At 36.8% G+C, this 14421-nt stretch overlaps 1 protein-coding gene across 1 annotated transcript in view; it reads left to right on the top strand.

Annotated features, from left to right (window-relative positions):
* Window positions 1-7890: 7890 nt before the first annotated feature.
* The window catches only part of PRIM2 (primase, DNA, polypeptide 2 (58kDa)), a gene marked incomplete at its 5' end in the record, with an annotated part of 50169 nt that continues 43638 nt past the window's right edge, over window positions 7891-14421 (top strand). Inside the window, 2 exons of the mRNA XM_009873994.1 lie at window positions 7891-7958; window positions 13349-13421. Coding sequence (XP_009872296.1) covers window positions 7891-7958; window positions 13349-13421 — 141 coding nt within the window. The remainder of the gene's footprint in view (window positions 7959-13348; window positions 13422-14421) is intronic.

Below are 14421 nucleotides of genomic sequence, written 5' to 3'. Positions count from 1 at the left end.
AGACAAATGTTTCAGCACACTATTTATTAGTTTCAAATTCGTTAGAGAGCTGAAACTAGATACAAAAAAGACTAAGGACTAAAAAGTTAAGAAAGCTACTGGTAAACGGCAAGTCAGTGGTGAAACAGTTGGTAAAATCACTGAAGCACCTTCACAATTATGAGAAGTAGTATTATTCAACAGAGTATTTGGATTTTGCTGAAGTAGCTTCCTAAGTGACTACTTCAATCTACACATAATTAAGGCCTGAAAGACACTACACACTATTGTAAGAAAGATGGAGTTAATAATTGGATTTGGGGAAAAATACCTAATGAACATCTCGGTAACTGTCAACTTCAGCTTTAAGTTAGAATGCAAAGAAGTACAAGATCATTTACGTACTTTCACCCTAGCACACAAGTGAAATGAGTATATGCACAAGTAATGATGCAAAACCCAGCAACAGTTCACTTGCCATTTAAACAGAGTTTAATTATTGAAAACTTTTGCTTTAAAGACTAAATATTAATCATCAACCCAGATGTTATTTATACCTCAAGTTGAACATGAAAGCTAGACATTTCCAAATGGAAGAAAGAAATCAATTACTTTCAGAAACAAATGCCTCAGGAAAACATTAATTATTATTCTGAATGCCTTTGACAAATGCTGAGCTGAAATTAGTGAAGTTCAGTTTCTTCGAAGTTGCTAAAGTAGTAGGTAAATAACTAGGACATGGTAGCAAGGAAGTTCTGCACAACTGTTAATTTGTTTCTTCTGCCATGGAAGATTTGTCCTTTGGCAGCTTGAATTAATGGCCTAAGTATAAATAATGTTATTTTTTACGTATAGTATTTATAATATATATTTTATTATAAAGCATTTCAATATAGCTTTTAAATTGTTAGATATACCATTTAAGCAACATTGATGCTAATGTGTAGACATGGTACTGCAGGACATGGTTCAGTCATCATGGTAATATTGGGGCGACAGTTGGACCTGATCTTAGAGGTCTTTTCCAACCTTAATGATTCTATTCGATTCTATTCAACTGTTGTGCTCTCCTCTGTAGACTAAAAGATAAATAAATTGCAGTGTGAATTTCTCTGTTTAAATAAGTCATGGGTTAGCTATATCCTTTGATTTGATTTCCTTAAAATGTAAAAAAACACTTTCTGTTCTCTGATTTTCTTTGGACTGATTTGTGTTACTGGGAAGGGTGTGTGTGTGAGAGAGAGAGACAGGTGGAACAGTGATTAATTAAAAAACCAAAATAAACTAAACCCCACAAACCCAAGCTTTCAGCCTTATATTGACACCTATATAAACTTCTAGAGATTTGTGAGAGAGATTTTTTCCTGTCCTTTGAAAGTGTCACTGGGTTGTTACCTTTGCACTAAGAGCCCGGCTATGCCAATCTGCATTATTTATTTCCGTTCTTCCATACATTTGGTGGTGCTACATGGAAATAATATAAACACTTTATGTAATTAGATATACTGACTCATTGCGAAAAACATTTGGTAATGTTGAAAATGTTTTTGCTTAAATAGTTGTGTTAGTTTTGGAAAATGTTATCGCTCTTTGTATAGATTGTGGGCAAACACTTCACTTGAAATAAATGTAATATTAATTGATTTTTTTTTAAATATCAAGCTTACTTCAGTGTAAGTGCTGCTGCAATATAGTTTAATACCTGAAAAAGCCTTGGCAAAAATTACTTACTAATTTTGTACAACACTTGAGATTTGGAACAAGTTGTGAAAGGTTAAACCCCAACTTTTTTTCAAAAGAAAATTGATCAGCGCTAAAATGTCAACTGTCTAGGTACAGCAGCATACCGGCATGCAAACACTGTGCTCTTATTTCAGGTTCCCCAGCTGCATAGCATTTGCATTGTGACATTTTGTTACAACATTAGCAAGATAGCTGATGTTTCAAAATCAATCCCTTTTTGTTGGTGTGAGGCAGCCTGCAACTTAGTTGGATGTTGAAGGCGTTTCTCTGAAATATAATTAAATTGACTTCTTGGCTTCTGGCAATATCTGCATCTCACGACTTCTTGGTGGTGGCTGTAAAATCATTCAGTCTTGAAGATCAAGTAAGGTTATCAATCTGAAATATCTTTAAAAAAAGGTGAAAGAAAGCAATAATAAGACTTTATCAGAAAACTTTTTTAGATATTATAAGTATAATTTAAGGAAAGTATTTTGATACCTGGTGCTTTAAAATGCATTTTAGTGATTTGTTTACTCTTAATATGTTGAATAGTTGATGTTACACAGACATTGCTTCTCTCCTTCATTCATAAAAATATTTGTTAAATTGCTTTAAAGCAATAAAGAACCATCTAAAGCTTTCATTTGGAAGGCCAAAATTGGAGTTCTGATGTCCAAACTAATTTTACTTTTCATTATGCTCTCCTTTCTTACTGTAACAACTTGGAAACAGAAATGCAAGAAGAGGTTGCCTGTAGCGCTGAAGGCTTTCAGGTGCATCGTAGGAGTGAATAGTTGTTGGTGGGAGAACACTAAAGAGTACAGAATACAGTAAAAGAATACAGTAACCCATGGCTTGTTTCTTTGCTTTCTAAATAGAAATTTCTTCTCTATACTTAACCTTTTAGCTACTTAATCCTTCATTTTTTCTGTTCATCATTGCATATAATGAGAAGACACAGAAGACTTCACAGTGTGAATTTAATCCTCGTAAAAATGTTGTCTGTAACCTGTAGTGTAAGATCCAAAACATGGAGGGGGTTGTTTCCTGTCTAATACTCTTATTTCTGATTTCTTTGTTCTTGTTACCTTCTAAAATTTGCTTGCTAGCTACTTAATTGAAATCTAACAAAAGCCTAACAACTTTAGCTATTCTGTGCTGCATCAGAATCACTGTTAAAGAAATTTGCTGTAGGCATTTTTCACTAATGCATTAATGGCATTTAGTTGAAGACTTAGAGCATGGAATATAGGAGTTTTATTTGTAAATTCTTCAAATCAGGATATAATACACTTGGCATAGAGATTTTTACTTGTTTACTGGTTTTGTAACTTCTGCTACAAAGGTGGAAAGATGTGGAACTGAGCAAGAAAATCTTACAGGGTAAACACCTTCTAGACTCTTCTGCTTTTCTTTTTTCATCTGTGTGCTTCGTTGTCACAGTGTCCTGGTATTTCTTTCTGCTGTTAACAGTATATTTGCTTCAAGTTTGTCTATTTATTTATTTAGTTAGTTAGTTATTAACATTTCTGTGGTTGGAGAACAGGTCTTACAAACCTCAGTGGACCGATTTTTACCAAGGCTTAGAACCTGTTATACTAATGGTGTAAAACATCTGTGGATAGTATTAAAGACCATATAGTTATCTTGTCAGTGTTGTCCCCAGTAGCATTTAAAACTAGTTTTGCGGCCAGTTTATTAGAGCAATTAAAAATAAAGTGGAAAAAACTCAACTATCCTGGGTGTGATCTCTCCAATTTAGAAGTTGAAGCCCAGTAATGGAGCACTGAAGTGTTATAGTGGTAGATGAAAATTGCAGGGAGATGTGAAATTGTAGGGAAGAAATAACTAATATGTAATATTGTATATTATATATTGTAAGCACAAAGTCTTACTGCAATTTTTCTTTTTGAGAGGGCATAAAAAATATGCTCCAAATTAGTATATTAAATTTTATTATAAAAATAGTATAATTTGTTAGTATAATTTCAAATGAATATGGTAGCTACTTACCTTTGGACTTGGCTTCTTTAGGTCATCACTCTACGGAACAGCCCCAACTCTCTCAGTCTGTCTTCATAGGAGAGGGACTCCAGCCCTCTCATCATCCTCGTGGCCCTTCTCTGGACACGCTCCAGCACATCCATATCTTTCTTGTGCTGTGGGCTCCAGAACTGGACGCAGTACAACAGGTGGGGCCTCACGAGAGTAGAGTAGAGGGGGAGAATTTTGTTCTAAAGCTTGGAGTTATGAAGGAAGGATTTACCAGGGGCAAAAAAAGTCCACTTTCCATGGACTGAGCATTCTTTGAGACACCCTGTCCCTAGATATATTCGCAGTGCAGTTACCTTCCTTCTTAAACACGGATCCAGTATCATGTAATCCTGCCTATCTGGGTCTTAAAAGAACCGAGGAGGCAAAAGTGCCGTGAGCCTGCTTGTACAGTGTTCGTTAAAATTGTGAAAGAAGTAGCATGAATGCCAGCACAGGTAGTTCTAGGATATTTTTAAAAAATTAAAAAATGGACTTGACAAATTGTATAGAGGCAATTGCAGGCTGTGGATGTGCATTTGGACAGCGTGCCTTCAGACATTCCTTGTTGTTCTGGGAGTACTTAGCAGTTGATAAGGAAATACTCTAATAATACTCCTAAAAGAACACTTTTTTTTCTTAGTAAATTGTCGAAATAGCCTTCAGTACTGCAGTAGCCTGCCTCAGCTAAAAGTAACCTTTACCACAAAACCTTTCTTCTTTACTTTCATCCTAAGACTTTTGTGCAACTTTTTAATGACATCCAATTTAATGTGATTTTTTTAAAACACACGTATTCATCAAATGGTCTGACAGCTTATTAAAAATTTTCTTGTGCAATGCAGCTAATTAGGACATCTCATTTAGAAAGTAAACTCTGTGAAAATAAAAACTGTTATCTTCTTTTGTGTAGAAAAACACTTAGAGAACAAATAGCTCTCACATGATAACCTCAAAATCAAGAAATTCACACACTCATAAAAAATTGAGACAAGTTAATTGAGCCATGATAATCTTGTTCTTAATTGCCCATGTGTAAAAATGTCATTGCCTTCCTGATAGCATGTGGAGCTGCTACTACTTAGCTTCAGGTTTTGTGTCAAGTTAACTTTCTTTTTAAGGTTTGTAGTAAATCTTTGATACCTTGCAATTTCTTGTGCTGGTTTCATGTTTGGTTAGGGGGAAGAAGAACAAATTCTTAGACCTCAGCCTATAAGTTTTCATCCTTTTATCTTAATTACTGCTTGAAGTACCATTGCCAAATCTTAAATAATTCTTACATTTATCTAGTTTCCCAATCATTGCGTTTCTACTTTCTAAAATTGTTACCTTCTCCATGTGATACAAAAATGTCCTGTTTATTTGCCACAAATGCAGTGTAGTGAACATCAAAGGTGTGATTGTTGCATAGACTGCAGTAGAAAAGAACGCAGCTTCTTGCTCGCCTTCTGCAAGACTGCGTGAAAATGTGAGTTGGTTTGTGCTAAACAGAACCAATTCTGTTCAATTATTTTACTTTTCAGCTCCATCTCTTCTTGGAGGCTGCACTTTCTGAAGTTAGAGGTGTGTTTTTGCAGTGTGTGCTACTGGCAGTGACAACACCTGATGTTTACTGCCTGGGACTGGGATGCAGAAAGGCTCTTACTGATACTTATTCCTGTAGTGACCAAGGCCACTGCTGGCTCTTGTGTGCCACGCTGGGGGTTCCAGGTAGTAAAGGGGGGTCACAAGGAAGTAACAGGTTGCACTGCCGGGGGGTAATAGACAGGACAGGTGACCAACAAGAGTATTCTGTTCCATATTCGTCATACTCCGTATAAACTGAGGGATCATGGGAGTTAAGGCCTCTTCTTCAATGGCCAGCGTCTGAGGATGGCTCCATATGTTCTTCTGCCTTTGATCCTGATCCTGAGTTTGTGAATCGAGCTCCTGTGTCTGGTTCCCCTCTGCCGCTGAGCCTGGGGCTTCTCCAGTGACTACCTGCCAGCGTAGGCTGCTTCTTCCGTGTTCTTTCATTGCAACACCAAGAAAAAAGCTTGATTAAACACCAAAATCACCAGTTCTTGGTTTTACCTCAATTCCCACAAGTCTCCCAAATTAGTTTTAAAACAGTGTTTCTGTTCATTGTTAATGTTTATGTAACAGTGTGGTTTGTTATGAATATAACTTTGACAATAATATCAATACTTTTGCAGGTTTTGAATTTTTGAATTCTTTTTTGTTTTTTGCTTCTTATACCACTGTCCAGTTTGACTTTCATAAGCATCGTTATGTTGTAAATGCATTGTTTTTAACACAGAAATTATTTTATTTTCTGATTAAATATGATAAAGTACTGTATAGAGAAAAGTACCATGTGCTTATTTTGTGTAAAAATATACATAATGTGCACATAAATGTATACATAGTGTGCACATAAATGTGATTTTCTGTATCAGTTATTAATAGAAAGAGAAGCAGATGGTATTTCAGGTAATTCAGACTCTGTTACAATTTTAGCCAAGTGAACAAACTTTGATGGTATTTAGAGGGCTTCCAGGTTCTTTTATGAAACTATTTCTGGTTTTTTGATTGTGTTTAAAATAAAATTAGGGTTACTTTATAGAGGACATGAATATAAAATGTATATTGACCTGTAATACTGAGTTATAAGAAAAGTTGGATTTTTTTGCCAAAAGAAACACAAAGCTTAAATTTTCAGTATACCGTAAGCATCTCAGTGCAGCTCCATAAAGTAAAAGAATATGAATAATATTTAGTTAAGAAGATACCAGCCTTTTTTTCAAGAAAGGTGAATGGATTGGCAAGACTGCCTTACTTAGCTTTACTGCAGCAGTCAGATGGATGAGAACATGTGGGTTGCCCATTTCTGAAAAGAGCTACCTTTTGAAGTTGTATTTGATTGATGCAGTCTAGGACTGGCTTAAGAGCTGGAATGACCCGTTCTGCCTTCCCTGCTGTCCTGGTGTTCATCAGCTTCAACTTTCACTCGACAGACTAGCTGGTTTTAACCTCCCTTCACAGAACCACAGAATCACAGAAACGGTTGAATTGAAAGGGACCTCAAAGATCACAGAATCACAGAATTATTGAGGCTGGAAAAGACCTCCGAGATCATCAAGTCAAGCCTATGATCCAACACCACCACATCGGTCAGACCAGGGCACTAAGTGCCACATCCAGCCTCTCCTTAAACACCTCCAGGGACTATACTACAACTTCCCTTAAGGTAGTTTTAGAGAGTGATAAGGTCCCCCCTGAGTCTCCCCTTCTCCAGGCTAAACAGCCCCAGCTCCCTCAGCCTCTCCTCACAGGACTTTCCCTCCAGTCCCTTCCCCAGCCTCGTTGCTCTCCTCTGGACCCGCTCCAGCCCCTCAAGGTCTCTCTTGCAGGGAGGGGCCCAGCCCTGCACACAGGGCTCGAGGGGAGGCCTCACCAGGGCTGAGCACAGGGGCAGAATCACATCCCTGCTCCTGCTGGCCACACTGTTCCTGATACAGGCCAGGATGCCACTGGCCTTCTGGGCCACCTGGGCAGATCATCTAGTTCCTGCAGGGGGAACTCCATGATTTTTAGACTACTAGGTTTATTTTTTCAGAAAAAGTGTGATATTTTAACTAGTCATATGAAAGAGTTACAAGAAAAACATATTTAGTTTAGTACAGTCAAATTACAAAATACAAGTTATGCTCATTAAAAAAACTGTACACAGAGGCATGTGTATATAAAAGTCATGCAGTGCTAAGTATTATGTAAATTTTTCTATAAAAAAGTAAATTATGTATAATGTGGCTTAATGGATTATGTTTATATTTTGTGACTGCTAGAAGACTGTCTAGGTAGAATATGAGTTCTAATTCAAATATATCTGGAAAAAAAAATATACCACTTTCCAATGGTGTCTTTTTATTTAATGAAAATAACATTATAATTTTAGAAAAAAATAGTTTTTCACTGTTTGACTATGTTACCTTATAAATATTTCTGCTAACTTCAGATTCTGGAAGGTTGTACTTTTAATAAGAGAAACTATCTCTTATTCAATGTTATGTAAAGCAATATCAACCCAAGGTGATTTCTTTTATAATTTCTGGTTTGTGCTACCAAATTTTTTGAAGCTAATATTTTATTAACTGGACTTCTATTTTCTTCTAGCTGACAGCACGATCGCTGCCTTCCATACAGTCCGATGAGAGACTACAACCTCTGCTTACTCGTCTCAGGTAGCATAAACTGAAAACATGGGTATATTCTTTCATGCAGATTAAAATAATTGTATTAGTAGAATGTTTTAGCTACAATTTTTTTTTTTCGGATGCCACCTTTGTGCATTTGACTTTGACTGGAACAAAAAACCCTGAAATATAATTTACAGAGTTGGTGTTGCTTCTAAGTAACAAGAAAATACTTGTAACTTATAAAATCTTTTTTTTTTTTTTTATGGTAAAGACAAAGTTGTTAAGTTTCTTTATGAAAAAAACAGATTCCAAATTACACGGCTCAGAGTAGGTCTTCCTTGTTGGAAATATTTTGTGTTCTATGTCGTTTTGGGAAAATTTCTCCATCACTGTCATTGATGAATGGAGTCCTATTTTCTTCTTCTAATGGATCTAAAGAGAGCTGAAAATGCAAACCCTTAAGAATGCGCTACAACACATTTGAACTAGCCTACCTCTCTCTTAGTAGAATACAGCATATAGAAGCTTTCTACTTTCTTTGATGTGTTTAGAGAAGAGGAAGAAGAAAAAATACTTCTCTGACGTTGCTCAGATTAAGCATAGATTTGGGCTCTTTCTGATACACGTGATTGCTTTTTTACCACTTTATATTGTTTGAGGGTGTTTTCTTACTAGAGTAGTATACAGGAGGACAGAGACCGGACAATTAGAGAGAGGTGCATTGACTTAGAAACCTTGAATAATTTAGCTTGAAGTGAACCTCTGGAGATCGTTTAATCTAGCCTCTGCTCAGTGCAGATCCGGTCAGATCGAGTTGCTCAGGTATTTATTCAGTTGAATTTTTAATGTCTCTAAGGGTAGAAATTTACTTAAATATTGAATGTCAGTAATGAAAGTTCTGTTTTTGAACACGTACAGCTTTGAGTTAAGATCAGTGGAATGGCATTCGATGAATTAGAAATGGAAGTTGTGAGGCTCTACCATGACAGCACTGCATTTAAATGCAGATCTAGTTAGCCTGTTCTTTATTTCCTATGGTGCTCTACAGCCCGAGGTATCTGTACTCAAAACCTGACATTTTATTTTGATTTAAAAACAAACAAACAACCCTCATAATTTTTATTACATAGGAACTGTTCCATGTTTTATTGCTTTTAGTGTAAATCAGATCAGCTTTCATTGTATCTTTGCTTATTGACATAGGATTGAACTTTGTTCAATCGCAATGACTGAAAAAAAATACTGCAGTGTAACTGTTACATAGCTGGTTAGGGGTTACATCTGAATGCCAATAACCTCCTCTGTTCTTATCACCATACGTTTTGCTGGGGTTTTAAAAAATGGCGTACCTTTCTCCATTTGAAGCTAGAGAGCAATTAAGTTAGCTTTCTATATACCGTGCTCTCCAGGAATAATGACTGAGAAATTTGAAATTTCTTTTGATACATGCTGTGCATCTGTGTAAGTGGAACAGGCTTCAGTATCACAGCAGTCACAATCCTCTCTGCTCTTTTTTTTCTTTTTTTATATGAGAAAAGTAAAGGCTGCAAAAAAAGCTAGTTTAACATCTGGTACTTCAGCTGGGATACTGTATCCTACATTTATGCAAGAAGGTATTTTATACGCGTTCTTAGGTTAAGTTGGATGTGTATGTTTAACAACTGGTAAATTACTTCCATTTTGCTTTTGTGAAAATGGAGAGACTGTTCCCAGTACATGTTTCCACCAACTGAAAAATCTACACGAATGCTTCAGAGTTGGATTTTTGGAAGTTCTTTTAAAATAGTCAAAATACATCAAAGCTCACAATTTGAAAAAGAAGGTCTGGCAGTGAACAGACAAATGACCAAATAGATCTTCCCTGTTACTTATTTCTGTGAATCTGTGATTCTGTTTTGCTTCACCTCTCTCACGAGAAGTGAGAATATTAGTTAATTGTAGATTTTCCTCTCCCTCCATTGTGTGAATTCTTAGAGCAGTATTTTATGTTTGGCATATGTCAATAGAGCTTTATCAGGGGAACAAAAGCTGAGATAGAAATGTATAGGAAGAGCATAAAGTTGAAGGTTACAGAGCATTGTTTGGTTGTTAATGCCTCACACATTTTTTGGCAGCTCTTCGTGTCTGCTTGTGGCTTTTAAATTAGTTAGTCCTCAGAAAAGGTCATTTTATTGTGGATTATGTCTGCATAGATATTTTAATCCATGTCTATTTTTTAAGAATTGACATAACATGTATTTTGTAATTGGATTGTTCTGGACTAAATACATATTTTTTCTGTGACTTAGGTCCTCTTTTTGTCCTCTTCTGTTTCGTTGGTGCTTTCTGTATTAGTTGTACTAGACCAAAAATAATCAAAACCCCAACATTTTTCGTTAAAACATTAATGAATTTGATGCAAGGTTTGTCTTACCTGCTCATAGCCAGCTACAAGGAGATTTAAATTGCTAAAATTTTAGCACTTTAATAGAAGTTGAAACTTTATGTCTAAATGCATGAGAAGAACACTTCTGCAACTCCTGCTTTCAAAGGAATCTGTATGGGTTTTGTCATGAAATTGAAGGTTCATAACACATTGCTGTTTAAAATCTTCAGCGGAATAATTTCAGAGACAGACAAAAACGAGTGTTTGTAATACCATCAAACTGCTCTAGGATTGTGCCTGCACATGAATTCTAATGAGAAGCTGAGTTGACTTTGTTTAATCTGGTGGAGAGGAGGCTTAGGAATGATCAAATTGCAGCCTACAGCTGTTTGAAGGGCAAACACTGCAGTATTGGAATTCTCGATGGTGCCAGACAATTTAACGAAAGACAGCGGTCATGTAGAGCAGCTTGGGAGCTTCAGACAGGACATCAGGAAAAATGCCTCTGCCGGAACGATAGGTGCAGCAGATTGCCCAGAGATGTGGAATCTCAGTTTATGGAGATTTTTAGGATGCAGCTAGAAAAATACGTCTCACCTCACCAGTGTCGACAGTAGTCCCAGTTGAAGTAGGACGTGGGACTAAATGGTCTTCTAACTATCTTTAAAACAAGTATTTTGCATCATTCTGTTAATTCTGTCTTCAAAATGATAACTCACAAGATTGATACAGAAACACAGTGTTTTGCAAGACTGGATTTTTTTTTTCCCAACAGATAACACAGTACCCATGCAGACATCCATTAACTACAGTAGGCTTGCCTAGTGCTCCAGTGTGTGCCAGAAATGAGACTAAAGAACACATGGATGCACGTATAATTAAACACATGATTTGTACTGTGGTGAAGTCAACTCTTAGCTATATACTTTTCACACTTTACAGTGCTGAAATGTCACAAAATAATCATCATCATTTAGCTACATTCTCTTTTTTTCTGGAATTAACCTTTATATGCCTTCAGAAAGATTTAAAAAATTTTCTTTGTTAGATTGCTTGCAAAATCTTTCTTGCACAAAGAAATTTGTTCTTACCCATGCTTTGCAACCTGATTTTTGGACCAGTATGCTGTATCCAAATCCTCTGTTTGCTTTATTGCCTGCTGTGCTGTCAGCACTTGAGTTCTGTTGGATTCTGTTGTAAGCATTTCTCTTGACCTATTCTGCCAGCTACATATAGATATAGATATAGATATAGATATAGATATAGATATAGATACACATACACATACACATACACATACACATACACATACACGAAAATAAATATAAAATATATATAAATATGTAAAAATACATATAAATATAAAAAATATATATATAAATATAAGTCCTGTTTATATCCTTGTTCAAGAAGTCATTAGATTTGATTTGAAATCCCTTTAGCGACAATGTCTATGGGACTATTTCTGCTGTAGTTTAGGATTAGCAGGGTTTAGCTCAGGTGTCAGAAATAGCTTCATTGAAGTATCAACGAAAGCTGAGGCAGCACATGCAAAGTCCTGTGCTGCTTTTCCTAGACAGCTGCTGTCTGGAGTTAATGTGTTTGTGTGTTAGTACTGCAGTAAAAGCCTTCCCAGCTTTTTATTGGTACACTGAAGTAATTTTTGAATTTTCACTTTTCCCCCATTGTACATGTTCGTAGTGATACGTCAGGTTTTCTGTTTGTTTGTTTTAAAATGCTGCACAAATAGCAGAGTAGAAGGGGTTCTTGATTACTGAAGGAAGGCAAAAGTGAACCCTGCCTTCAGAAAGAGTGAGGAAAAGGATCCACAGAACTAAGGGCTGGTCAGCCTCATCTCAGTTCCAGGCATATGAAGGACAAGAAGGTGTTTATGAATGGCCAGCATGGATTTGTGAATGGGAAATTATGCTTGACTAACGTCATAGCTGGTCATTTTATAATAGAAGGCACAATGGATGTGGGGGAAGCAGCGGGTATCTATCAGGACTTTAAACAAGATTTTTGACATTGTCTCTTGTAACATCCTCATCCGCAACTGGTAAAGTATGGGTTAGGGAAATGGAGAATGAGGTGGACTGAAAACTGACTGAAGTGCTATGTTCAAAGGTTTATGATCGGAGGCATTGGGACCAGCTGGAGGCCAGTCGTTAGTGGAGTACCTTAGGGATCGATACAGGGTCCTATAGTGTTTAACTTCCTCTTTAATGTCTTGGGTGATGGGGCAGAGTGTGACTCAACAAGTCTGGGATGACAGAAGAGTGGGAGGAGTGGTTTACACTAGATGGGTGTGCTGCCTGTCAGAGCGACAGGCTGGAGAAGTGCTCTGACAGGAACCCTGTGAAATCCAACAAAGGGCAGTACCGAGCCCTGCGTCTGGGGAGGGATAACACCGCATCCCACTAAAGGCTGAGGGCTGAATGGCTGTGAAACAGAGTTACAGAAGAGGACCTTGAGGTCCTGGTGGACACGCGGCTGACTATGAGCCACAAGCATGCCCTTGAAGCAAAAAAAACCCAACCCTCACAGTCTCTTGGGTGGCATTGGGGTGAGCAGTCCCCGCAGATCGAGGGAGGTGAGCCTTCCCCCCTCCTCAGCAATGGTGAGGCCACCTCTTCAGGGCTTTGTCCGATCCTCGGCTCCCCATTACACAGGAAGAGAGACTGAGAGAACTAAAAGAGGAAAACATAAGAAAGCACTTTTTTACTGCCGGGGTGGTCAAACACTGAAACAGGTTGCTTAGGAGGTTATGGTGTCTCGGTCCTTGGAGATGCTCAAAACCCAGCTTGATGAGATGCTGGGCAACCTGCTGTAGTTAACTGATGCCTCGCAACCCCTTTCACATAAACCACGGGAGGGTTTCTCTACCATGCTGACTCTAATGTTGGTTTTATAAATCTTAATTTATTTACATAACTGTTAAATACTGTTTTCTTGGGTTTGCCCGATATAAAGTATTTATAGCCCCAAATAACTTCTTTTTGAATTAGTAAAATTAAATTTTTTTTAACAGCTTTAAATGATGCTGTATTGTTTGCTTTTTTTTTTCCAGCCATTCTTATGTTGGCCCAGATTACAGTGTGCAAAAGAACACTGGAAAAATTTCTCTGGAGCAGATTGATGCTGTAAGTCCTCTGTGTTTATAGTTGTATGTTGATATGTAACTTTCAAAATTCAAGTGCTTTACGTACAGCTAATATATAAAGCCTTTATTTTTTTTAATTAATATGTGCTTTCTAACTCTTCAGAACTAGTTGAATGAAGCTGTGGTAAAGGTTAAAATGGAGCAGAATTAACTGAAAATGCATCTAATCAGGATTGAGACTGGAGCTATAATGAATTGCTTAATTTGCTGCTTAATGTTGTGTACTTTCACAAATACCTAATATGATTATAAACAATTTAACAAAATTTTCGTATTTAATAATTTTGTAGCCCATGATGTTTAGTTTATGATTATTGTGTTGCAATATTAGTCTTTTCAGTGCTGACTTTCTGACATTTGACTTACAGAAGGGTTTTTCAAAGCAAAAGATTAAATAAAAGGGATTGAAAAACCACCTCAGTGGTGCAGAGACAGTTAGAACCGCATTACAACTCCCTTATCTGAACTTTAGAAATCATTTGTGTACTCAGTGTCTGTCTGAACCATGACAGTGTTCCTTTGGTAGTGAATTCTGTGGCATGACTTACCTCTTAAAAAAAAAAATGCAAAGGCCAAGTAAACTTGAACCTTTTTATCTCCAAGAACTTGCTTTATAAGAAATAGTATTCTTCAGGGGAAAAAACTTGCAGATCAATTGTAATGGATTTTAATTCTGCTTCTAGTTTTTCAAAGATGTTTAAAAACCTCAAACAATCCTCCATACCCCCTACCCCAGAAAACTCGAACAAAGGTCACCTTACCATTCTAGAAGCTAAAATAAGGAAGAAGCAAGAAACATTGTACTGGAACTGTGAATATATTTTTCTTAAGTGTGATTAAACCTTTCTTACTTTACAACTGAAAACATTTTGATACTACCACCTGAATTACTCTGGATTTGGATTTTATTCTTGAGATGATTATTGGATGTGATGGCTTAATAACACACTTGTGTTAGCATCAGCCCCAGGGTGATCTAC

This window comes from Apaloderma vittatum, unplaced genomic scaffold (assembly GCF_000703405.1).
Source record: "Apaloderma vittatum isolate BGI_N311 unplaced genomic scaffold, ASM70340v1 scaffold20987, whole genome shotgun sequence".
Classification (NCBI taxonomy): domain Eukaryota; kingdom Metazoa; phylum Chordata; class Aves; order Trogoniformes; family Trogonidae; genus Apaloderma; species Apaloderma vittatum.
This window is presented reverse-complemented; position numbering and strand designations above follow the sequence as displayed.